The sequence below is a fragment of the Mandrillus leucophaeus genome, unplaced genomic scaffold (assembly GCF_000951045.1).
Source record: "Mandrillus leucophaeus isolate KB7577 unplaced genomic scaffold, Mleu.le_1.0 Scaffold226, whole genome shotgun sequence".
In the NCBI taxonomy this organism is placed as follows: Eukaryota; Metazoa; Chordata; class Mammalia; order Primates; family Cercopithecidae; genus Mandrillus; species Mandrillus leucophaeus.
The window spans coordinates 3292496-3319613 of record NW_012102321.1 but is presented as its reverse complement, the minus strand read 5'-3'; the positions used below and the strand labels follow the sequence as shown (position 1 = coordinate 3319613).

At 44.2% G+C, this 27118-nt stretch overlaps 1 protein-coding gene across 2 annotated transcripts in view; it reads left to right on the top strand.

Moving 5' to 3' along the window:
* Positions 1-27118, top strand: part of ASTN1 (astrotactin 1) — a 314268-nt gene that overhangs the window by 276483 nt on the left and 10667 nt on the right. For both annotated transcript variants that reach the window (XM_011981446.1, XM_011981445.1), the window contains exons 17-22: positions 833-1101; positions 7429-7562; positions 11151-11302; positions 12617-12752; positions 18379-18479; positions 26005-26188. In XM_011981446.1, coding sequence (XP_011836836.1) covers positions 833-1101; positions 7429-7562; positions 11151-11302; positions 12617-12752; positions 18379-18479; positions 26005-26188 — 976 coding nt within the window. The remainder of the gene's footprint in view (positions 1-832; positions 1102-7428; positions 7563-11150; positions 11303-12616; positions 12753-18378; positions 18480-26004; positions 26189-27118) is intronic.

The window sequence follows — 27118 nt, the reverse complement described above, 5'->3', positions numbered from 1 at the left end:
TTCTTTAACTATCCTTTACTCAACAAACAAAATTGATGTGGACCCATCTCTCAAGTTTTGGTGGGCAACTCTTTTTGAAAAAGTCAAAATTCCCTTTCCATCTTCAATATATTGATTAATAATGAAACAGAGTTCTAGCTGTCTTCCTCTCTGACCTAAAAGACTTAAGAATCAGACAAAAGTAGATTAAAACCCCAGCTCTCACAGTCTACTAGCTGTGTGACCTTGAAGCTCTTGGCCTCATTTTCCTCATCTGTAAACTGAGTGTGATGATAGAACTCCATGCAGAGAGTTGTCATAATGGTTTAAGTAGACCTTGAACGGATCTCACTTTTACAGTACAAGCTCTCTAAATCTTAGCTATATTTATAATTAAAACTGTTATGATGATGGTTTGCCATGTACTAGCCATAGTGTTATGTGCTTTATAAAAGGATTTGCCATTCATTCATTACCCAATGCTAGACGTAGGTACTATTCGCATCTTTACTTCATAGATGGGGAAACTGAGTCATAGAACAACCGTTGTTATGATTTGTGTTCTTACTGAGGTCATCAGCACAGAGCCCGATCTCTCTAGAGAGTCAGTGGAGCTGATGATTCTCGGAAAAGAAACAGCCTAGATTCTCACTGAAAAGGGCCATTTCCAACTCTGTGTGTCACTGGGAGGTTGGGTGCTCCAAATTAAGTGGGATGGCAAAATCACAGAATTACCCCTTCAGTAGCTGTTTCTGATCCCAAAGATTGGACCCCAGCACTCAGGGGCCATGAGGTCATGCTAGTCCTTACTGTTTTGACTCCCTCACTGTTTCTTTCCATTTTGTGTCTGCAGGCAACTCCCCATCCGATGAGTCTGAGGAGCGGGAAAGAGACCCCAAGGTGCTGACGTTCCCAGAATATATCGCGAGCTTGTCAGACTCCGGCACCAAGCGCATGGCGGCCGGAGTCCGCATGGAGTGCCAGAGCAAGGGACGATGCCCCTCGTCCTGCCCCCTGTGTCATGTGACATCCAGCCCTGACACCCCTGCTGAGCCGGTTCTGCTGGAGGTGACCAAAGCAGCCCCCATCTATGAACTAGTGACCAACAACCAGACCCAGAGGGTAAGAGGCCTGGGACTCTTGGCTCTGGGAGGCGTCAACCACAACAGAGGGCTTTTCAAATGGTGTGAGGAAGTGACAGGGTACGGTTGAGGGCCATACTAGAATATAGATAGTGAAGCTTTTTGTTTAGCTAATCTGGGCACCTAATTTGCTTACATTTGCATGTTTGCATGTTAAGTCAAATCATTACATCTACAACACCCAGGAAAATATGATTCAGGAGTCACAACTGAGCACTTGTGTAGGCCTTTGAGCCCTACACAAAGGGCTGAAAGGAAGCAAGTAGGGAGGCACAACATTTGCCATCATCAAAGTCTTTGTTCAGAGAACCCTCATGCCCTGGGGACAGTTGTGAGAGGATGCTCAGCTCTGCCTCACTCTGGTTGGCTTGGGAGGTGGGCCAGCTTCCCTCGCTGATCCCTTAGCCTGGACCAGCTGCAGCTGGACTAGAAGGAGCATATCGGGCACAGGTTGCAAAGGGAAGAATCTGGCAGCCTCAGCCTGGAAGGGGTTGGTTTCCTGCCCATCACTCTGGCTCTAAGAACAAAACACCACATCCAGGCAGATCTTTCTGCTTTTCTATTATGCTGCTGGGCCATTGCATTTCCCAACCACTCCTCTTTTGCCTCTGCCTCTCCCTTTCCAAAGATGCCAGGAGAAAATGTATGGAACCAAAAAGAAGGGCTGGAGAACTGTGTCAGAGGCCGTAGCTCAGCTCCTTTCCTAGCTCTCCAACCTCCTCAAGGACATAGAGATCAGAGTGAGTCTAAACACAAAGCAGTAGCAACAGCAACAACAACAAAAGTAAAAACAAGGAGATGCTGCGTGTGGGACTTCTGGAACTATGGCAAAGGCAGCCTTGGGGACAAGGCGACAAGGCAGCAGGAGTCGCAGCAGTGAGCTGCTTACCTGCCTGAGAGGTGTGCCCATCCAGGTGGGGTGATAATTGCTTTCTGTTTTCTCCTTAAGGAACACCTGGTGTTTGTTTCATAGGTAATGCTCAGACCAACAGGAAGGATTTTGTAGGTGTATGTGTTTCTCTCGCCTACCCGCCTCTGCCACAGATATTTCACCGAGTGTTTGAAAATAAGGTTTTTCACAGGAGCAAAATGATAAATTGTTCTCGTGGCCTACACATTTGTCTTCACTCTGATAAAGGTGGCTACGGGAAGAGGAGTGGGAGAAAAGAGACCTTCGGAAGGATGGGTCTGAAAGGATAAAGAAAGGCAGAGGACTTGGGTCACCATGGAGACCCAGAGCTGCAATGTCTTTAAGCCAATGCCCAGCCCTCTTCTTCTCCCGTTACCTGCCCCTCTTTGTCTCAAGGCTGCTGCTGCTGATACCCTAAGAGCTCCCAGACCACTTGCCTGGGAGCAGTGGGATCAGAGAGCTAATGCAAAACCATCCTTGCGACAGGGCATGCAGAGCTGCAGAATGGAGCAGGCATGCTGGGAGATGAGAGAGTGCATCGTGTTTTCTATGGAGCATTGCAAGCAAAGTGGGGAAGCTGAAGGAAGTTTGTCTTTAGCAACTCCCTTTCTGGATCCCCTACTTGGCCATACCTCAGGCCCTTCCCATTCTCCCTGCACCAGTTTTAAGAGATGGGTTGAGAAATGCTTTCCATCTGGCCGTCTTTTGAACTCTTCAGTTTCTAAACACATAGACAAGTGGTCCTAGCTGGACTTCAGTCACTGCCATGTTTCTTCCTTAGACATATTTTGTCTTTGCCATCCGCTGTTCTGTTTTTCTTTCTAATTTTGCCCTTTCCTAAAGAATGGAGATGATGAGTGAAGAAGCTAAGAAGTAGAGGAGTGCCAAATCATGACATTAGAGTATAATTCAATGTATGTTTTTATTTCTATCTCTGGAGCATCGTTGGGTCCATTTTCTGACCTTTGCTGGTCTCATTGTCTTCCTGTTGGGCTAAATAATCTCTGATGCTATATTTCAGTCTAATCTGTGAATATCGTAAAGAAACCAACAAATAGGTCAAACCATATAATGAACCAGGTATCTCAAACCCAACACATTTGAACTCATCATCTTCCAGCACAAACTAAAACCTGTTGTGTGGCCATCCCAGTGAATGGCACTGTCTTCCACTAAGTTGCCTGAACTGGAGACTAGGGACACTTCTTAGAATTTCCTCATCATTCCCAGCATCTGTTTTGTCACCAAGAGCCACAAATATCTCTTGAATTCATTCTCTTTTTATGATACCCCCATCACAACCTGTTTCTGATACCCTTTGTGATATCAGGCTACTATCCTGTTAAAGTAACCTTCTCATTGGTCTCCTTAACAGACCACCCAGAATTATATATCTAATATGGACTTTGGATAATTTGGCATCAAAGTAATTTAATGGCTCCGCAGGAATCTATTGAATACAATCTAATGTCCTCAGAACATCATTACAAGGCAATTCATGATCCAATTTTGTCTTCAGTTACTTAGGTTGTTACCACTCTATATCTTATACTCTGCACTCCAAAATTTAACTCTTTCTACTCCCTCAAACACATTTTTTCTCCTGCATAAGGCCCTTCAGACGTCAAACTCTCTGTCCCAAGAATGTTCTCGCCCACATTTCTGCCATTGGAAAAGTCCTGCTGTTACTTCAGTTTCAGCTCAAATATCACCAGCTGCCAAGAACCCTTCCTTACACTCCTAGGCCAACCCAAGTATCCCTTCATGTAATTCCCATTGTGTGTGTATATACATCTTTTTGTTTTTTTATTTATTTATTTTTTTTTCCTGAGATGGAGTTTCGCTCTTGTTGCCCAGCCTGGAGTACAATGGCACGATCTTGGCTCACCACAACCTCCTCCCCCCAGGTTCAAGCGATTCTCCTGCCTCAGCCTCCCAAGTAGCTGGGATTACAGACATGTGCCACCATGTCCGGCTAATTTTGTATATTTAGTAGAGATGGGGTTTCTCCATGTTGGTCAGGCTGGTCTCAAACTCCTGACCTCAGGTGATCCACCAGCCTTGACCTCCCAAAGTGTTGGGATTACAGGCGTGAGCCACCATGCCCGACTTGTATCTACATCTTTTACAGCAGGCATCACCTATTATCGCAGCTGTTGACATAGTTGTTTCCTCCCCTCTAGACTATGAGGATGTTTTTCTTCTCCAGAATCCCAGTGCCTAGCAAGTGGCTGATGCATAGTTCGCTTTCTGCTAAATAAATGAATGAACAGATGCATAAATAGATAAATGAATGGATAGATGAATTTAGCTTGAAGTTCAACCACTCTCCTTGGAGATAACAATAACAAAAATTGGAAAATTTTATTTCTTTCCCGGAATAAGGATTAAGTCTGATAACAAATGTGGATTCTCTATGCAATGCTGGGTACATTGTAGATACTCAGACAAATGTAATTTAACTTTCTCTTTCTTTCCAAATGGGTTCCTTCTTAATTCCTCTCTTCTATCCTCATCCAACAGTTTGCAGTTACCTGCAGCCCAGGATTCAGAGAGTAGGAACTCTTTTTTATTTGTTTGTTTGTTTGTTTGTTTGAGACAGGGTCTTGCTCTGTTGCCCAGGCCGCAGTACAGTGATATGATCTCAGCTCACAGCAACCTCTGCCTGCCAGACTCAGGTGATTCTCCTGCCTCAGCCTCCTGAGTAGCTGGGATTACAGGTGCCCGCGACCATGGCCAGCTTATTTTTTGTAGTTTTAGTAGAGACAAGGTTTTGTCATGTTGGCCAGGCTGGTCTTGAGCTCCTGAACTCAGGTGATCCTCCCGCCTCGGCCTCTCAAAATGCTGGGATTACAGGCATGAGCCACCACACTGCGCCCAGAGTAGGAACTCTTATGCAGTGGTGTGAATCGAAGATGGAGAGTGAAAGCTTTTGCAAAATGACATTTAGCGTATTTGTCATCACAGGTATTTGTCCTTTCTCTTTTGGATTGAAAATCTGATCCTGTTGCTCCACTCTTTTAAACACTGCAATTACTTACCAGTGGTCTTGAAATGTGGCCGCCTGCCTCACCACAACACACCAGGCCTCTGTGTTTCAGCCCTGTCTCCCTCCTGCTTGCTGAGAATGTCTTTTCTCCCTCAGGCTGTCTTTTACAGACAGACCCACCTTTTTTCCATTAATTTTAGGAGTCAAGTTCCATCCAGGCTTGTCTTGTTGACATTGTTTTTTCAACCTGGAACACTGCTTCAACTTTCATGAGTAAATAACTTTTGATCCAGCCCTCAGAGCTCAGATAAAAAGTTGCATCCTCATAGAGGCCTCCGCGTACCCCTCTGTGAGCTTATCTACTCTTCCTTGTCTCTCTTGCCACCATATGCATTCATGGCAGCTCAACCTTTTCCTTTGAGGTTCTGACCACAGGTGTGGTGATTTGGTTATCGTAACTTTGCTTGTTTGTCATCTGACTTTAAGATTTATGCAGACAGGGGCCACAGGTGTCTTGTGCATCCTCGTATCCTTAATGCTTCACGTAGAAAATGGCCCCTTGCAGGTGCTTAGCAAATAATTGTTGATTGAAGGCTGTGCAAGGCAGTAGTCACAATGTTGCCTTTATTCTACCTATCTCAAAGAATGTCTGTTTTCCTAGTTTTAAGCAATGCACCTTTTAATTTTGAATTTGGATCAGTCAGGCAAAGCATAAAGTGGGCGCATATGCACCAGGCTTCATGCTGGGAGCCTAAGATGTCCAGTGAGTCATGTTGAACTCAGGTTCTGGCATTGCCCTGTTCACCAGCCTGTGACCCTGGGCAAGTCACCTCACCTCTTTGACTCTCAGTCTTCTCCACTGTAAATCATGATAACCATTCATCAAAGTGTTAGCATCGAAAAGGGCCTTGTAAATTATAAATCTCTGCACAAATGATAGTTATACTCATTCATTGGTTTCTGTTTCCTAGAGTCTTCCAATCCGGGGAGGGGGCAGGATGGACCCTTATTCTAACCATTCTAACCTAAGGTAGCCTATGTAAAGTTCTGAAAGAATGGAACATAGGCTGCTGGCTTTAGGTTTCGACATTCTGATTTTTGTAGAGTTATCTCCTTTTTTCCCTTTGTCTCTTTTTCTTTTGAATTCTTTGGTCTAAAATTTTCAAGGATAGCTAGGTTTCACTTTTCTAATTCACGGATTAGATGTGAATGTGGTGAGAATGAAACAAAGAGAAGAGAATCATAAGAAACAGCCACAGCTGTAGATGTTGGGCTCACCCAGAGAGAAAGTCCTGACCTTGGCCAGCTTGGACCAGCCATGCTCCCTGCAGCAAGTCCCACCCTCTCTCTCCCCTTGGGATGGGGCTGAGGCAGCAGTGCCCCGCTGAAGGGTCAGTACTGCATCAGGATCCACGTCCTCACCAGGGTCTGGCCCTATTACGGGTTCTGTTACTTCCCTTGTCTAATTTTATTCTTCTGTCCTTTTACTTAAAAGTAAATATCTCTATGAACCCTCTGCATGTAAAGAATTCTGCTAGGTTCTATGTTGGTTACAAATTTCTACCTAAGACTCAACCCTGTTATTCAAAGACAATAATAATTGCTGGCATTTATTGGTGACTAATGTGTTCCAGGTACTATGCATACATTATTTCATTTGGCATATATTATTATATTTAATTATCACAGCAACTCTATTAGGAAAGTGCTATTTTTATCCCATTTTATTATTGAGGAAACTGAGCTTATGTAACTTGCCCAAGGTCACATGGCAGTGATTGGCAAAGTGGGAGTTCTCACTCAGGGCCGACAGCTCCAGAGCCCAGCTCTTAGCCTGTGTGTCACATTGCTTCTCCTGTTCATGATTTACTGAGAAAGAAATGCCTAATGCCTAATCACAACCCAAGGCAGCATTGCAAAAATATTGTAAGCAGGTTAGAAAGCATGCTGAAGGAATGCAAAGGGAATACTGGGGCAGGTAGATAAGGATGCACAGAGAGGCATTTGGGAAAAGGCTAATGCTCTGGGCGGAGGAAAGAGTAGCCACCCAGAAGATGTGTGGTAGAGGCATCATTTTTTCCTAGAGCCTAAGTTGTGGAATGATGGAGTGGCATATGAGGCAGATGGAGGGCGGAATATGACTTGCTCCCAAAGTGGCAGCCCATTACCACAAGGGGGAACTGTTACGGTAAAGGGAGAGGGACACCCTAGAGGTTCTAAGAGGTTCAGGCTTCCCAGAAACAATCTCCTGGAATCAGAAATTGAGACTCCACAGTGATAAAGTGGCTACACAACCTGCTGCCGGAAGTAATTTAGGGCAATGCAGATCCTTGACCCTCTGCCTCTTGAGTCTGATGGCCTAGCCCTGGCTTCTCAACGCTCAATCTTTTCCCTGTTCTCTCACGCAGCTCTTGCAGGAGGCTACCATGAGCTCTCTCTGGTGCTCAGGGACTGGAGATGTCATCGAAGACTGGTGTCGATGTGACTCCACTGCTTTTGGAGCTGATGGACTCCCCACCTGTGCACCTCTCCCGCAGCCTGTGTACGGTTCTCTTTCTCTCTTTCAGCATTATTTTGGAAACAAATACTGAGTGTCTACTATTTGCAAAGAAATAGGCTGGGTACTGGGAAACATAAAGAAAAATATGACACAATACCTGCCTTCAGAGAGTTTTCAGTCTACCAGGGGAGGCAGCACAGATGGTTTGATAGAAGAAAGGGTGTGACAAGTGTTAACAAGTGGCATTTAAAGAAAGTGTGAAGAGGGAATGGTCAAGTCTGAACTGAAGCCATGGTGAAGGCTTTGTGGAGGAGGTGGCACTTGAACTTCTCCTTGAAGGTGGAGAAAGTCGGACAGCATAACTAGAAGACAATGGGGAGAAAAGTGCCATTGTAACGGAAGAAGTTAGAGATCTACACTGAGAGCTTAACTAGACCAACAGCATAACCACTCATTGAACACTTACTGGGTGCCAGGCATTGTATGGAGCAGTTAGATACTGCTCATTTAATAGACAAAAAAAAAAAAATGCATTCAAATGGATTGAATGATTTTTCCAAAGTGGTAGAGCAGGAAGCAGAATTGGCGAAGAGGCATGTTCTTGGCCATTATAAATTGGAGAGGATAAAATTGAGAGATTGTCTGGGGTAGAACCAACAGGGTTTGGTGACTGAATGAAGTAGTGGTGAGGAGAAAGGATAAGTGGAAAGTGAACTTAAGGCTTCTAACCCTGGTGGCTGGGAAGATGAATAGGCCACCAGTGAGCAAAGAAGAATAAAAGAATATGCAGGTTTGAGGAGGAGGCCAGTTTCATTTGGGCTTGCCTTGGAGCTGTCATGGGGTAGTTGAGTGTATGGGGATGTTCATTGTGCCAAAAGGAAGATGGAGCTCTGCAAAAAAGTAAATACTAGGGATGAGATTTCAGTCAACCTCAGAGAAATGGGAGATGAAACCACAGCTATTAGAAAGAATGCTTCAGAACAAGAATCAAGTGGGAAGAGCAGAGGGCTGGGGATGAACAATAGGAGGGTCTGCATTTGAGGGGTGAAGAGGATGAAGTGCTACAAAGGTGTCTGAGAATGGACATGCCCAATTTCCTTCCCCTCAATGGAAGACTAAACAGAACTGGCCAAGCTGAGGGCTGGGACCTGAGACAAGAATCCCTTGTAGCCTCTAATATGGCATCTGCCATGGGACTGAAGCCACAGGAATATTGTATCTAATAAACAGCGCTGGCAGGACAAGCTGGAAGAGAGTGACCCCAGGGGCTGGTAAGGCAAAGAAATCCTGAAGTAAGGATCAGGACCTGCAAAAGTGGAAGGCTGAGTAGGCAGGATCAACAGACCACTTAGGAAACCAGCAATGGAGAGGCTGCCCTCAGGCCTGTTTCATGCAGGTGCGGGTAGGCACTATAGGACCAGGACAGAGCAAGAAGAAATCAGAGAAAGAGGAGAATGCAGCGCTAGAGGGTCATTACAAGCCAATTTCTTCTCTTGTCCGAAGTCTTCCTTCTCTCTGTAGGTGGTGTTAGATACGTACAGCCTTTGGCTATAGATCCACCAACTTTTGGCTTCCTGTTCTTCATAGTCACAATTTGGACTTCTTGAGTTAAAAGAGAATCAAGCTCATTATTAATAAAAGTTCTTTCATTTAATATAAAGGGAGCTGCTAGGAGAACTGCTGCTGTTAGACTAATTCACCAGATAAGAGAGCTAACTCTGAAACAATACTGAAGCTGCCAAATGGTTATCAGGTGGACACAAGATCCAGCCATAATGTCCTAGGGCTTATTTTGTTTTTAAACCTGTGTTTACTAGATCTTACTGCAAAAGATTAAATTGGGCTAAATTTTCATAAACAGTAAATGTCTATTTAAGAGTTTCCTTTTTTTGACAACTGATCACCTCCTTCAGTAGCAAACCTTAATTTCAGTGGGAAACGAAAATATACTCTAGTTTTACACAAGTCTGTGTAAATCATATACGCTTCTATTTCTCACAAGAGACTGGGTTTAGTCCATATTTTCACAGAATTTGTGTTCTCAGAAGTCTAACTTACTTAATATTCCTAATGCTTTTTTTTTTTCAAAATAGCACTCTGCATATGACTCTAATTAATGAATTTGTCAATATCTGCACTGTTTTGGGTCTATTCCATCTTCAATGTCATATGCAAACTATGCACTCCTTCACTAACAGAAGAGCATGTGTTTTGTATTATTTTCCCACTAGTTGAATTCCTTACTTTTGTGCCCACAGCCTACTATAATTTATTTTTGAAACTCTTATCACATATTATTATAATCACATGTATAATTATATGCTTCTATTGTTCACTAAGCTCCATGAAAGAAGGGACTGGATGGGCTTGTGCACCACTGCATCCCCAGCAACAAATGGGTGCTTCACAAATGTCTATTGAATTAAAATTCAAGATTGCACATGGTTTGGTGTCATTCATTCTTAGTACCTTGCACAGTGATCCTTGAGACCACCGACAGGTACCTATGAGCTGAGCAGAGGAAAGGAGGGTCAGGAATATGAGTGATCATGAGATCTGGGAACCAAGGATGAGATAAATGGCAGGAATACTTGTAAGGGAGGGAGGCTGGAGTGAGCAGGAATGGGGAACATTCCCAGAATCCAGTGGTCTTAAAAGAAACACAGAATTGGAAGAAAGAGGGGAAACCTGAGGCACATACAAGAAATAAGAAGGTGACTGTGAATTGAAACCACGTGGACAGTTAAGAGATCCACAGCAGTGAATGCCAACAAGGATTACTAAGTTTCTATGAGGTACAGAGAGGTATGAGCTGTCAAGGCAAGACAGTGGTAAATGTGGACAACTTGTAAAGAATGAGGAGAGTATGAAGTGAGAAAAGCAAGGAAAGGCTGGAATCAGGAACCAGGATATCCACAGAAACCCAAGAGCAAAGACAGAAACTGAAATCAGAATCTGGGTAAGCAGGCAGAGGTCATCACTCCAAGGAGAACTTGACATGTGTTCAACTTTCTCTTGTCCAGTAAAGCCCCCTATGAATATTACTTCCAAACTGAACCTGTTCCAAGGTCCAGCTAGCAGATGGCATGGATAAAAGGATAGGTTAGTTTCCATAGCAAGAAGGGAAGCTGGGGTTTCCCCCACTGGCAGGGCAGATCCTGATAAGGTTATGGAAGCCAAACCAACTGTGGCCTTATTAATTTGAGATTCTGGACATGACCTTCAATATGTCTTTATATGAGCAGTATACACATACTTTCTTGATATTTTTCAAGAGAAAATCTAGAAATTATGATATTTTCCAGCCATATAAAAGGTACTACTCCAAAAGCCCTATCCTCTGACCCATGTAATATGCAGACATTCATTCATCTTTGACTCACCTACTGATTTATTTATTTACACTTATTGGCTGAGTTTATAATATGTAACAGGCATTTAATACATAAAACTTAGATCTCAAGAGTCCTCAAAAACATTACTATCTTTTGAAAGAGACAGGCCCTCAAAGAAATCATTTTTGCAGTTGGTTGGGAAAGAAAAGTTTACAGTATCACAATTGAGGTAGTCGATGCTCAAAGTGAGTCACAGTTGTGTCCCTGCTTCATGTTCCTTCTCATCTGCACACAGGCTGAGACTCTCCACGGTTCATGAGCCCAGCAGCACTCTTGTGGTCCTGGAGTGGGAACACTCAGAGCCACCAATCGGGGTGCAGATTGTAGATTACCTCCTCCGTCAAGAGAAAGTCACTGACAGGATGGACCACTCCAAAGTGGAGACAGGTGAGCACCTTCTACCTCATGGGCTTGTCTTGATCCAAGGTGATAGAACTAAAAACAGAGAAAAATGCCCTGCGTCATGGCTTTGCTCCAGGTCCCCAGTAGCCCAGGGCAGTGCAGGAGGAGCAGGGAGAAGAAGCTGTTCTGCTTCTCCGAGAAGCAGCTGTTCTTCCAAGCAGCAGTCATCTTGTCCATTTAAGAGTTTTTGCCTGGTGAGCATCTGACAAAGCCTTGTTTTGATTTTGCTTTTTGTTTATAAAAGAGGTGTCCATTTCATTGCCTGTAGGCACACTCACAAAGAAACAACAATATAGTACACTAGTTATCCTAGCCCACAATTAGGAAACAATTCTCTGCTAACCACTGCCGTGATTACAGAAAAAAAAAATTCCTTTGGTAATAACCTCCCTCCAGGCAAAAGCATGTGCAAACAGATGTGTTTGGCCCATGTCTTTTCCTGAAGCAAACTGCTTTTCTCAGGTCCAGCTAGAAGAGGGAAGCCTTAACTGAATGGAAACACCCCATGAAAAATGTTCCTTGCCGTAATATTTCACTACCTGCACACAGCGAAAGGTCAATATTCATAATCCCAAAAACTTATGCATGGGATGTGATCACTAGCAGGATGATGGCACCAACAATCTAATTCAAAATAAACAGCTTCTGGTGAGCTTGCCACTGAGGGTTAGAGGCGCACACAGCTGCCTTCAGGCATAGAGAGCTGCCTACTGCTTCTTCCAAGGCCCTTTGCCTGATGTGCACAGGTGTTGCTGAGGTATAGCAGGGGCCACTGACCAGAATGCTATCTCTGTCCATGCCAAGAACATTTTATAAAGGAGCGCTCAGGCCGGGCGTGGTGCCTCATGCCTGTATTCCCAGCACTTTGGGAGGCCGAGTTCGAGACCATCCTCACCAACATGGTGAAACCCCGGCACGTGCCTGTAATCTCAGCTACTCGGGAGACTGAGGCAGGGGAATTGCTTGAACCCAGGAGGCGGAGGTTGCAGTAAGCCAAGATCGCACCACTGCACTCCAGCCTGGGCGACAGAGCTAGACTCTGTCTCAAAAAGAAAAAAAAGCCCTCAGATGTGATGTGTACCTCTTGCCCTAGTTGTGTCTGAACTAACTCTAGACAAATGGCTCTGAGTGATTAAATGTGAAATAGAAAAGGCCAATACTTCTAGGTCTCCTTTCTCTACCCTAGAGATTGAGGACCAAGTCATTGTCCTGTTAAGTTCTCACTGAGTTGACTCCATCTCCTCATTGCTTGGCCATCATTGTTTCTCATGCCTTTTCCATTCCTTTCCCTCTGGGCAGAAACAGTGCTGAGCTTTGTGGATGACATCATCTCTGGAGCAAAGTCTCCTTGTGCAATGCCGTCTCAGGTGCCGGACAAGCAGCTCACCACCATCTCTCTGATCATACGATGCCTGGAACCTGACACCATTTACATGTGAGTAACACATGCCTACCTAGTGACTCCTTACGCTGACAGTCCCAAGGCTTCTTACTGGTTTCTTCTTACTACTTGAGTTCCTTTAGAGACTCAGTAAAACATTTTGAGTCTCTTAAGTCTTATCCCAGGTGGCATTATAGAGAATCTTCTTGAGTACTTAGGCACTGGAGTGGGGGGATCTAGAGAGATAATATGGTCCTGTCCCTTGAGGAGTTTGCAACGTAGAGTGGAAAAATATAAAAAACTAACTTTGACTTAAGGCAGAATTAAATAATGTAGATAGAAAAGCAAAAAATGAAAAAAAAATTGTAAAGGAGAAGAAAGAAGTGATTAATTCTAACTAGAGTAGATGTCATCTAAACTGTGTTGTGTAGAATTTCAACCGACAGAGTCATGTTGGAAAGGGTATACTAGGCTCAGGACACTGCAAAAGCAAAGGTGAAAAGGCATGAAGGTGAGTAGCAAGTAGTCTAGTAGGGCAGAGGCAGATGGTGAGTAAAAGGGAAAGGAAGAAAGTGAGACTGGAAAGATAGAATGCTCTAAGTCCAAGGAGTCATTTTTGAGGAAAGGCATAGAATACCAAGAACTCGCTTTGGAAAGCTAGCTAGCTCCGATGGCATTGAAGTAATTTATAAAGGTTAGAAATGGGCAGCATTTTTCTTCAAAGAAATGCAGTGAACTGTATCATGGCCCTTGGAATGACCCTATTCTTTCTGTGAACTCTTCCCCATTTCTCCCTGTGCTCTGGAAACAATTGTACAATGTTTGTGACGCAGAGATGTAAAAGATGCCAGAAAAGGAGAGATAATGATAGAATCTAAATCTTGATGGAAAAATTTGGGTGCTAAGGCAGAATTCATAGTGATGTTGTTGTAGGACTTCATGACCCCATCAGTATGAAAAACATTTAACAGTTTGCAGAGGAGGTCACGAGAATAGAGTCAAGGTTTCCAGAATAAATCATTTCTATTTCCACAGTTAAAGAGTTCAGAGATGAAAAGCACTAGAAATTTGAGTGGCATTGATTGCAAGATGAACTTCAGTGCTCAGGCTGAATGTCTTCAGTATAGGAAAAAGGGATGTTGCTATGGGCCATGCATGATGAAAGTAAAGTACATAAACACAAGTGACATTCTAGAGGATTTCGACAGTATATATAGACACAGATGAGAATACTAAGACCATGTTGGTCCATTTTTTGGGTGATTCCACCAATGCCATGATTCTCTTTGGCTCTTTTGATGGGGGGCAGTTGTGGCCCCTTTATTGGAGGGGAGCGGGTGAAAGGAACAAGGATTCGAGAGTGCAGACCACCTAACCTGCTGTAAGGCACCTCAAACTCAATGAACTTGAACTATCGTTTATAGTAAAGACTCATAGTCCTTCAGTTGTGACTAAGTCACACTGTTAATTAGGAATTCCAAAGTTCCTATGTACAAGAGGTGGTATTAGGAGTGCAGCCATTACCCACTCTGTGACCCTCCTCATGTTGGCCTGATTGGCTGCGTTTCTGATCAGAGACCGAGGCCAACACTGTCTCTCACTCCAGCTGTCTTTGGTGATCTCCCATTATGTCCCTCCTACATCTTATAAAATGCAAACTATGAATGCTGATTTTTGAAAAGTTGGAGCCAATGCAGGGGATTAAGGAAGAAACAGCAAATCTCCACCAGGTGGCGCTGCAGATCACAAGAAGAGGGCCGTGTGGGAGGCCAGGAGTGACATTCCTCTCCCGGAAGGATCCAGGAGAGCTGCGCTTCAGCCCCGGGATAGGGAGAGAGGCCTAGATTAAGAGTTGAGAATACATGGGCTGCGAGCCTGGTTTTTTGTTCCTAACTACTAAATGGCTGTAAGCAAGACACTTAAACTTTCTCTAAGTTTTCTTTCTATAAACTGGCAGGAGGGCGGCCTTCATTAATGGAGTGCTGACTACGCACGTGGGTGCCTCACACTCAGTGTCTCTGAGAATCCTCTCTGACTCTATGGGATTAGGGGTATTGTTTCCATTTTATAATTGAGGAAACAGGTGCAAGAAAACGGAGTAACTGCCCCAGAATCACACAGCTAGTTGCTTGGGTTCTGCAAGCCTTCCATCTTACTCCCCACTGCTCTAGGTTACTGTGAGAATCTCAGAGCATGACCTCATTACCTCATATTAAAGCAGAGAGCTGGCTCTGCACCTGAGATCCACAGAGGTGGAACAGCATTTCTGCTTAGCTGGCTTCCTTTGTCACTCTGTATATTTTATTTAATGCTTTTCAAAACATTATTCTGAGAAGGATCCATGGTACAAAAACAGTGAAGAGCTCCTACTTGAAAGAGACCTTAAAGTATGTTTGGTCCAGCATTCTTCATTTTACAGATGAAGAAACTGAGGCCAGGGTAGGGAAGTGACTCACGAGCCTTTCAACCCACTGCGCCATCATCACAATGCATGCTCACAGGAGAGCTGCTCTCTTTCCAGATGTGTGACAGCAGACAGATAATTCAGAAAATAGGGAGCCAAATCTGAGGGATGGGCAGAAACCACCACGCCCAGAGAAGGAAAGTGGGAAAGTAGCAGACAAGACAGTCAGTCCTTAGCAGGGGCTTACGAGTCCTCCACTCACATCGAGTTTCAGGCCTTTAAGACCCACCTCTAGAAGCAAAGCTATTCTGTGTCGGTGCGCACGCACATCGGCCTGCGTCGGGGTCATCACCAAGTCTCTAGCCATGGGCTGAACAATCCCAGCCAGGCACGGTGGAAGAAGCCCAGAAGTTTTGGACAAAGCAGTAAATACACTTATACATGAGCCCTCCAATTGGGAACAGGCCTTATCTCTTCTGCCCAGTAATCCCATCTAACCCTCTGAGGGTGCTGAGTCTTCAGTGGTAGAAACGATAACGCTAACGGCAAGCCGAGGCATTTCCACATGAAATGTGTAAAGTGCTCCCCGGGCCATAATGGTTAAGTAAACTGACCGCTCTTTCAGTGGCCCTCCAAGACTGAGAGATTTGGGACTACTGAATAATGGCTCTTAGATCAAGCCCCAACCCTCCTTGGAAGGTTAAGTGAAGCATCTCCTTTTCTGATACCTGCTTCATGTTAAAAATAAAATACACTACTCAAAGTGGAAAGAGCTTGAGAACTTAAATTTTGCCCCATCAGGGTAATGTGAGAATTAATGTGAGGATAGGTTATTTTCATCCTAGGTCAGCATCCAATACAGTTTAGCTGGAACTTACAGCAAGACAGGCCACAAGGCAGAGCTTGGGCAAGCATGGGGAGGGAAGAGGTGGGGACTGAGAGAGAAGGGGTCCATCTGACAACCAATTAGGATGTTTCTTATCATAGTCCAAGGACACTTAGAAATTAAAGGTCCAGGGTTAAGGAATGGTGGGCTACGAAAGGTGGCTGGAATGCAGCCACAGATGGCCTAGGGCAGGTGACCTTTTAACATATGGCAGGCAGCATCATGTGGCCCAGAGCTGCACATAGCCAGACTGCAGCCCTGAGTTCCAAGGCCATGCTCAGGGCTCTGGAAGTCAGGCAGGAACAGGCAGAGGAGGGCCAGAATGACAGGGGATGGGACACTAGGCAGGCAGGGCCTCAGCAATGGAAACCAGGGCAGGGGCCTAGACATGGAGACTCAGACACACAGTCAGGGATGCGGGCACTGTAGGAAGAGGGAGAGTGAACTGCAAGTTCTCATCAGCGTCAGGAGATAGGAAGTCCGGTTCTCTCCCAGGCTGATGCTCTCGGGCCAGCATGGTCACGGGGCTGGGGCATGGGCCTGGCCCAGTCCTCTGGTCCTTGCACCTTTGGGGCCCTTCCTGAGAGGGAGGTCAAGGTGGTCTAGAGCAGGTGGGCAGAGGGGGGAGTTGGTGCCTGACCTGAGACTGGATTGTGGGGTTGAACCAGGAACAGCGCTGGCTCTACACAGGGCTGGTCAGATACACCAGCTGGGGTTTGGTGGCTCCATTTGCAATTCTAGAAACAGTACCAGAAGCTGATGAGGCATCAGCGTATGGTGTGTGGGGCCAAATGATGGAAAATTTCATGGCTGCCACTGCTATGGGTCCAGCCAGCCTAGCATTGCCACCGGGAAGCTGTAGGGGCTGGGTGCAAGGGGCCCCCTCTGACCTTAGAGGGGAAGAATGGCAAGGAGACAAGGGCGAGAAGACCTTGGGTTTGGAATCAGGGTCAGGCTGGGTTTGAGTACTAGGTAAGATCATTTATCAGATCTCAGGAACAGGGGATGAGGCAGAGGCCAGTGAAGTGGATTGAGCCACTGTGTTGCACACAGGAGTGAAGGCTTGCACACTTGATCCTGGTCTGACAGCAAGGAGGGGCCGAAGTCCTGCAGGAGGTCAGCAGGTGTGGCCCAACCTACTGTGTCCTGAATCCAGGCAGGTCATCACATTCTGAGTCCCAGCAGATTAGTGTTCAGGTGGTATGGGACCTGCCTGTGTGAAGCCCCGTGATTCGCATGAGAATTTGGAGAAAGTAGAGAGAAGGTAAATGATGTATCACGGCATACAGGCTCTCACACTGACCTTTCTGTGGATGTCTTTGTGGGGAGGGAGTGGTGGACCATGGTTGCTTTTTCTCTGTTGAGAGAAATGCATATTTCTTGCTGGTATCATTAGGCAATTATCTGTATCTTTTCTACTTCACCAGTGTGTCTGTTCCACGCCCAGCTGACATTTAACTGGACTACTGTGTCTCGGGGCCTCTCTCTCCTTTTCACCTCTCTCCCTCCCTGTAACTCTGCCAAAAGGAAAGAAAATCAATAATTGTCAATAAACGCAGCCTCCCGTGGTGACACAGCAGAAAGTAAAGCGACAAGAAAGGCAACATTAATGATTTTCTTTAGACCGACTGGGTTGGTTATCAGAGACCCTTGGTGCAGACACTGGAGCTGACGGTCATGGTTATGTTCAGATTCCCTTCTCAGTGGCAGAACCTAGAATTCCTCTGGGTTCACTGCACATGGCACAGCACTGAAGAGGACTAATGTGATATATGCAGTGTCATGAACCATATTATCTTTCAGGTATTTCTGTACATTATTGTCTCATTTCGTTCTCATAGTGGCTTACAAGTAGTCTTATTATCATCTCCATTTCGCAGGCATTCACTATAACTATGTGGCTTCAGACCCAAGTTCTGACCATCCGTTTCCAAAGATGTAAACTGTTTCCCTGAGTGGTTTTCAAAGTTTAACAGGCACCAGAGTCACCTGGACGGCCCAGGAAAGCACAGAGGTCTGGTCCCCATCCCTAGAGTTTCTGATTCAGTGGGTCTGGGCTAGGGTCTGCTGCTCCCAGTTTCCCAGGTAATGCTGGTCCTGCTGGTCTGGAACCCCCACTTTGTGAACCAGTGCCTGAGGCCGTGATGCTTTCTGCCAAAAAATATACCCACGGCAGCAAATTACAACCCAAGACCCACTAGGAAGCAGTGAGGGGCTCTGGGCTGTATCTTTCTGCCTGGAATGGTGGCAGTAAACATGAACCAGGATGATGTGAGTATCCGGGTCTGTAGTCACCCATCCAGGCAGAGCTGGGCCATGAAGTAGGGCCACAGAGATCTAGTCTCCAGCCATACTGTTTCTGCTAACCATGCCCTCCCACTCCCTGCCAGGTTCACGCTGTGGGGAGTGGACAACACAGGACGGCGCTCCAGGCCAAGCGATGTGATCGTGAAGACCCCATGCCCCGTGGTGGATGATGTCAAAGCTCAAGGTAAGAGGCATTGAAGTTAGCAGGGTTTCTGAAGGGATGCCCCAGGTACTCCCCCTTGCTATGAGGACAGAGGGACCAAGAGAGTTAAATGGAGCAACCTGGAGTTCAGCAGGGAGGGGGAATTCAAGGCCCAGTACAGGAGCATTGCCTTCCCAGAAATACTCCTCAGCTGTTGGCAAAAGTCCTCATCGTATTGCATTACTCCACATAGTCATAAGTCAAGGAGCCCATAGAAGACACTGGTGAAGCCCCCTAGCATATATGATCATATGCCAGGTGCTTACATACATAGTGAAGTACCTGTGATCTCTGCCCTCAAGATACTGATATGGTCATTTACTCTGTCTACAGGTTTTTGTACACCTGAAAGTTTATTTTGAATCAACATGTACAGCAAGGCTGCAGATTTGGAGTTAATTGCTAAATCCCCCCATCCCTGACAAAAATGCATCAAAATTTTTAATTCTGTATTTTGAAGTTATTATGGGCCAGTTGTTTGATAAATAACTGGCTGTCTTCAGTACATGCTCCCCTGCAGGATCAGTCCCTGTTAATTAAGAAAACCTTGTCTTCAGTCAGCATCCCTTGCATAAAGCTTACCTTTTCCTCATGACAGTACCAGGCTGGTCTTGACATCATCCCCTGTTCTAAGGTTTTTACACCCTATTGATAACCAGAATTTTATTCATCCTGGTCAATACTTCTACAGGCCTCCAGCACTAATTTAAGTGATCTTATCAACCACTAACATGGTAGTATTGAACAGATAGTATTTGCATATTAACAGACATTGATGCTGAAAGTTTTAGGTTGTGCAAGTTTCAGTAGTTTCAGTAAGAGAAACATTGTGTCCAGTCTGATTTGCTGACATTCCTTAAATCACCTTGTATAAGGCTCCTGACTCCAGGTGTATTAGATTGACAGGAGGGACATAATCCCAGAATGTCCAAGGGGTGACATTACGATGATGCAAAATCACAGGTGAAAGAGTGACCTGGATTCCCATTAATTAAAACCACTAATATTGTAGCGCTGTACAAGGTCTGAAAAGATTTTCATCTTTAATCTGCAGAGCATGTTTAAGGTAGGGTTATTTCCAACACAGATGTCTGATCATATCAAGGGCCCTTCTTAAAACTCTTTAATGTATTGCCATTCCTCTTGTGACAAAAACATTAAACAGGTACATTAGGACCTACATGGAGTGGCCCCAGCCCACTTCTCCAGCACTTTGGCCCTCTCCCTTAGCCGATTTCTGCATTCCAGCCTCACTGCCTTCCTCAGTTCTTCCAACACCGTTTTCATTCTGCCATGAGGCCTTTGCACACATGGGTCCCATTACCTAGAATTCTCTTACCCTGTCAACTGATGAACACCTCTTAGTCTGCAAATCTCAGACCAAGTGTCCCTCCTTCAGGGCAGAAGGGACCAGGAGCCATAATGAGGTATCCTCACAGTACCATGTTTCATTCTTCAGAACATTCATCATATTTATTATTATAATGATGTGTTCAATGCCTGTCTACCTCACAAGACAGTGAGCTCCATGAGATCAGGCTCCCAGTCTGTTTTTGTCCACTGTTAAATCACTAACACCTGGGAGGCAGTGTGGTTGACCAACTCATTGCAGAGAACCTGGAATCAACATCCCAGGTTCAAATGCCTGTTTCCCATCTAACCGCTTGATCTTCAACAGGTTACTTCACCCCATGCCTCAGTTTACTCATCTGTAAAGTGGGAATGGGGGAGGTAGTATCCTAGCTAATGAGGTTCTAGTGAAAATTAAATGACTTAATTAATGTAAAATAGAAAAAAAAAACCCCACCCAATGCGTGGCATATAATAATTATTCAGTAAAACCTGCTATTATTATCAGTAACCAACCATAGAGCTTGCTGTCTACTAGGAAGTCAATAAGTATTTACTGAATGAATGACACAGTACCCCCATGTTATAGATGCAGCAATTGAGGTTCAGAGTAGAGTAAGTAAAGTGATCAATATGGCAAAGCATCTGGCAGAACCAGTACTCACATTTGTTACTTTACCCAATTCCCATTTTGTCCAGGTTACCAAAAAATGGTTAGAGAGTTATTATGTCAAAGACTGAAGCACTTCCCCTTGTCTCTAAATACTGATGAAGAAGAAAAGGCTCACATTTTGAAAGACTGTTCAAGTTACATACCGAAAGTCTCCCTTTTTAGACCCTCTGGAGTGAGTGCTGCTTGCTTGTAGGATTTAGACTGAATGACTTTCGAAGGTCTCTGCAATTCCCTGATGGGGAAAACTGGAATTGAAAACTCCCGGATGAGAGACTGTCTGGAGAGGATCCATGACACCCTTATTTCATTATCTGCTGATTTCTTCTTCTAAGCCAGAGAGAGGCAGGTGGTGAGAAGGTGCCTCCGCTATTCCTGTGTTGGAGAGTATGCTGGTGTCCTTGCAGGTAGCACAGCCTGCAGTGAGTCGTGGGACATCAGGGAGTACGCAGCAGGTGGTGGGACATTAGGGAGGTGATTAGCAGGTGGAGGGGATGCAGCATGATGCTACCTGCAGAGATGGCTAGGTAGAAAGTAATTCTAGAATAAAGAGTGGCCCATATAGGGAAGTTTGCTGGGAGCAGACAACTACACAGTTTTCCATGTGGGGCTCCTTCGGGTCAGCCCAAACCCTCCAGAGTACATCAAGACGTGCTCTGCCTCCTTGTGCTTCTTAATAAAGAGAGTTTCTGAAATCCCAGCAGACGAGCTGGGAGCAGAAGAACCAATTTAGTGTTGAGACAGTGAAATAACACTCCCAGGGCCTGCTATCCTTCAGCCAGGAAGGTGTCCTGTGCAGGTAAATCCAGAATTAATGAGTTAGACTAATTGAGGGTATCCTTGCTAATTAATACAGTTCTAGCAGTTCTACCAAAATACCATATGCTTTGTCTTCCTCACACCCAGATGGTGATCATAAATACGATCTTGCTGCACTCAGTTCTAAGTTTAAATCTAATAACAAATGGGAATTACCTTTTAAGTGACCTGGAACATGACTTCAGCTCCTCATTATCTAGCTAAAAGCCAGACTTCATCCCTTATGTGAAGATTTATCCTAAACTAGATACTTTCTCTGAAGAATTTTCCTGCATCATGACACTAAAGCCACTGTGGAAATAAGTTTCTACCGATGTTTTGCTGAAACCAGCCTCCCACAGTAGGTTCAGGCTCATGTGAGTAGTAAGATCAACCCTCTTGGCTAGACTTTAGGTTGGGGCATGGCCTTCTGAGAATTCTCCTTCATGAAGCTTCATCCGTGGAAGGCTAGTTCTCATCCATCCCTCCCTGATGCCCGTTCTCTCTTCCTGATGCAGACATAAATGTTTATCCATCCCTTTATTTGCTCCTTCCACAGCCGTTTATCGAACCCTGCTATTAGATGCCACATACAAAAGCAATTAGAATCAAAATCTGTTTTCAAGAAATTTACAATCTGATTTCATGAGTTCATTACATCATTCAGTATACCTTAAGCCCTTACTAAATACCTGTCCTAGGCAGTAGGAGCCAAACCTCCTGCCTCATGGAGCTTATATCTTAGCAAGGATGACCACCAACAACAACACAGTAATATGTGTAATATTTCAGATGGCAATATGTGTTATGGAGATAAATAAGCAGGGCTGTGGGATAGGAGGTGCAGAGAGTGGAATTTTAACTGGAGTGGCTTGAAAAGGTGAGGGAGTAAGTCATGCAGAAATCTAGGGGAAGATCTTTCCAGATCGAGGAGCAGCGGTACAGAGATTCTTGGCTCGTGTTTGAAGAAGAGGAAGGAGGCACAGTGGGAGGGAGAAGAGCAGGAGAGGAGCTCCAAGAGTGTGGGAAGGATCCCGCAGGGCCTGGTCATCAAAACAGGGCACTGGACTCTGCCTGGGATTGGATTGGGAAGCCCTGGAGGACGGTGAGCAAGGGGCTGACTTGATGGATGGTGGAGTGACCCCTGCCTGCTCTCATGCTCTACATCCAACCCACTGGCAAATCCTTCTGGTTCTCCTTTTCATTATTGGAGAACAGATTTCACAGAAATACAAAGGCTGTGGAAGGAGGAACTTCCTCTTGTTTTATTTTTCCCCACTTTTTAACACACTATATTTTACTTATTTACTACGTTTATTGCTTACCTGACCTGACTGTCTCCTACCACCAGACTGTAAGTGCCATAAGGGTGAGGATTTTTGTCCAACGTAGCCCAAGGACATAGAAAACTGTCAGACACATAGTAAGTACTCGAAAACAATTTTATTTGATAAATGAATAAATATAAGCTTACTATGTCCAGACATTGTGCTTTTTTTTTTTAAAAAAAAAAAGGTTTGACATTTAATATAGCTTTTATTCTCACAAGAATCTTGGAGGGTATGTATTATTAACCATCATTGAACAGGCATGGAAACTAAGACCCACAGAGGTTAAGTAACTTGTCCCCAGTCACACAGTGGGTGTGGCCCAACTCCATTTGTTGCCATGGTGCCTGGGCCTGAGCGCCTCAGTCTCAGCCTTGTTAATTTATCCTGCCACCTGAGAGATCTCAGTTCTTTTCTAATCAAGTTTTTTGTGATGAGACTGTGTAGACAGGCTCTTTGCCATATTTTCACCTGCGTCTTATGTATTTCCAAACATCATGATCGTTAAAGAGAGAAAAGACAGGTATCTGTCTTGAATAGCTTGAGGTTTCTGTGAACCTGCAATTGAGTAAAATTATAACTAAAAATACCTCTACTATTTTCCATTGTTTGAGTTAGTGAATTCTTGAGATGCTATGAAGACTAACAAAATTAATTCTCTCAATTCTTTCTGTGAAAATAGGAGGAGCCAGAAATATTCATGCACTAGGAGCCTGGAGCATAGATCTTTCTGAAAACAGCATCTCACTTACTGATGTGGGCTCTTAAGCATACCCAAGAGCTAGAATATTGTGGTTTTAGGAGATTGGTGGTGGAAACTGGTCTCATCCCACGTGCTGCAAAAGCTGGGAGCCTTTAGTCTTCTCTAGCTGGATATGACTGCTATGTTATGAGAATGGTTGGCATCTCCTCAGCCATCACTGCTCCTCAGCAAAGACTACCACAACCAGGGCCTGGCATGTGGACTGTTCTTTCTCATCACAAGAAGTAAGCATAGACTGGCACCAGTGCAGGGGCGGGAGAGGAAGTCCAGACCTGCCTATCTCAGCTCTGGTCTTATGACCAGCATTTTTCCTGCCCCTGGTCATTCTTCTCTCAGCAAGCGCTCCCTGCCTCCCATGGAACACAACACAGCTCTTAGAAGAAGAGTCCCTCGGCCTCTTCTTATCTCAACTTCAGAAACGACAGACCCCCTGCACAGCTACTAGGATTCCCTCTTTCTTGACATCTGTGGCCCAATCAGGGAAATGCCCTTGACTAGAGAAAGCGTCATCCCAGATTTTCCATCCCATGACTCTGCCTCCTGTACCTTAAATTGGTTATACATCACCTATTTCCACGCATCAGTACACAATAGCAATGGCAGATAGGCGTAGTTTTCAATTTTGACTCCATCTCACACTGGCAGTGTGACCTTGGGCAGGTGGGTAACTTGACCTTTTCCCAAATCTTCCCATTTGTAAAACAGGCACATTCATATCCATCTTTCAGTGGTAGTGTGAGAATTGGAATTCACATGTGCAAAGTTCTTGGCAATCATAGGCCTTCGATAAACAACTAGAGATACCATAGATATTTATTTTCTAAATCACTATCCTCTTTGTTTCTTGATTCCATTTTTAACAATATGAGAACTTTAGCAACCTGAAAATCTAAGTGGACTTCTATACTCAAGTTATTTGCAATGCAGCTAAATATGCTGGCTGCAAGTTTGGTTGCTACAGGATTGGTGTGACCTGGTATAGAGAGATATCACTGAGAAACTCTTCCCCAAAGTAAATTTAAATTGTTCCCAAAGGTTTAAGTTCTATTCATTCAGGTAACATTTTTGGATCTACTAGATTGCCTGGCCTTGTGCTAGCCACTCAGGACAGTAAAGGCGTAAAATCTGGCTCCTGTCCTCATAGGCAGCAGGTAAGACAGAAAAGTAAAGAAATAATTTCTGTGTCTGGGCAGGATAGAGGTAGAAATTTTATTCATTCCAACTCTGGAAACTGCTACAAGGATGACTTTGTCATGACCAGCAGTGCTGAAGTCACTTGGAAGTTTGACAAGGAATCAGGCTGCCATGCCTGCGAGCTAACAGGCAGTCACATTGGCCAAGTTGTGGCTTAGGAACCTGTGGACTTCATTTCTTCATCCCCAGAATTAACACTGCATCCAAGACAAAGCGTTGCTCTCCAGATCTTAGTTTCTCAGCTGTTTAGTGAGAAAAATGTAAATACATCTCCTTTCTGACAAGTTAAAAGAGAAAATATTTAATGATGAAGTACTTTGAGCTCTGTAAGAAAGAAATGCCAAGTCTATACAAAATCATTTCCACTTTGCCACATCACCAACTTCAGACTTAGCAATTTTTGCCTTTGAGGAAGAAATATCAGAGACATAAATTCAATGGAAAGATTACTCATTTATACTAGATTCCATTTCTGGGTCTCCACAGATCTGCCTCTGCGTCTGGTCTAGGTGGTCCTAACAAGGGTTCTGCTTTCCCACAGTCATGAGGCCACTTCAGACTCTTCATGTCACTCACAAGCACCGCCTGACAGTGCCTCACTTCATCCCTGAACCGAACGCCCACCACTCGCTGCCAGGGCTGCCCTGCTGCTTTGGCAGGAACCCTGGTATGCAAGCATGTGCCACCTAGAAGTGTAGGGTTGTTAATGACCCATGGGAACACACTCAGACCAATCACGGATGGAAGTTGGAGATAAATTCTTTCCTTCTACCCCTGAATGACCCACTGGAGATCCAGTGAGTCACACATCCTCTCCTGCAAAATGTAGCAATCAGCTCATCAGGAAGGCATGACCAGCTCTTTCATGCTCTCCCTTACATTTACTTTCTCTTCTTTCTTGCTTCATTTCTCTTTATCTTCGCTCCTGCTTCCCTGGAATTGCACTTGCCAAAAAAGTGTTAATATATGAGCTTTTTCCTCAAGCTAGGTATTTTTAGAAAACCTGAGTAAAAAAAAGAATATTGTAACTGAAACAAACCTTAGAGGTATTCTAGTCAAAGGCTTTCATTTTAGAATAGAAAACTGAAGCCTGGTGGGGCAGACACAAAGTGAATTACTCAAATCACTTTCTTCAGGCCTTGGGCTCAATACTCTTTCAGTAACAGCATACTCACACACACATAAGCAAACATGCATATATGTATATACACACATTCACATACACACATTTATGTGTATGCATATACTATATGATATATATGCATATTATATACACATTATAAATGATCTACATGTGTCTATGATATATCTATATGATATAGATCATATATAATGTATGTGTATACATACATTATTTTGTATATATGTAAATATGAACTTATTTTCCTTTTCCTGCTTCCTCAGAAATAGCAGACAAGATCTACAATCTCTTCAATGGCTACACCAGTGGGAAGGAGCAGCAGACCGCCTACAATACCCTCCTGGATCTGGGTTCCCCCACCTTACACCGGGTCCTCTACCACTATAACCAGCACTACGAGAGCTTCGGGGAATTCACCTGGCGATGTGAGGATGAGTTAGGTCCCAGGTAATCAATAAACTAAGTCAACCCTTTTAAAGACTTCTTGAAATTTTGTATATCTTGTGCTGTAATACTGCATCCATGAAGTTGTAGAGATTTCCTGGATGAGCTTAGGCAATCAGAGAAGTAAGTCCCCTGATTTAAGACAGTTCAGCCCATGCAGATTAGTTTTGGATGAGCTCTATTTAAGCAGTCCAGCCATGAATGCTTTTCCTGAACTCTGAAAAACGATTTTGCTCTTGACCTATTTTACCCTCCTTTTTTATCATGTTGACATTGCATTCTAAAACTCAAAGAGCCAAAAGCATGGTCTTGTGAAAGAAAATTTGGAATTTTATTAAAGAAGTTATCCAGAAATATTTTTTGCATTTAGGTTTTTCATGTATTATATGCATTGTAAATACTTGTTTTGAGTTAAATTCCACATCTCTTGAAATGCAACATGAGAGTAGACAAAGACCCATCTTGACGTCAATCTTGGCCAGAGCTAGGGTCACATAGTGTGTGCTAACTTCTCTTCGCCCCAAGGGCCACAACTGCCTAATACTCCACACCCACCGCTTTTAGGTTGCACAAACAGAATAGTGTGCTTGGAAAGTAAGAAATGAGAAGAATGTGCACTTTCTTCTCTTTCACTTTTCTTTTGTTCTGTTAATCATAACTGTATATTGCTGCTTTGAGAAAACAGACTTCCCTGGAAAGATTGAATTTTTGGATAAGTATGATAAAAAGGATTTTCATATGGAATGTTATTACCTATATGTCCCCAAATTATTTAGGTGCTCATGCAGAAACAATAAAAATAGGGGAAGGGCTGTGAGAATAGAAAAAAGAATGAATGAGAAAGAAAATGAAGAGGGAAGGAGCAAATTTAAAAGGCAGGCAGGCAGGAAGGAAGGAAGGAAGGAAGGAAAGAAGGAAGGAAGGAAATGAAGA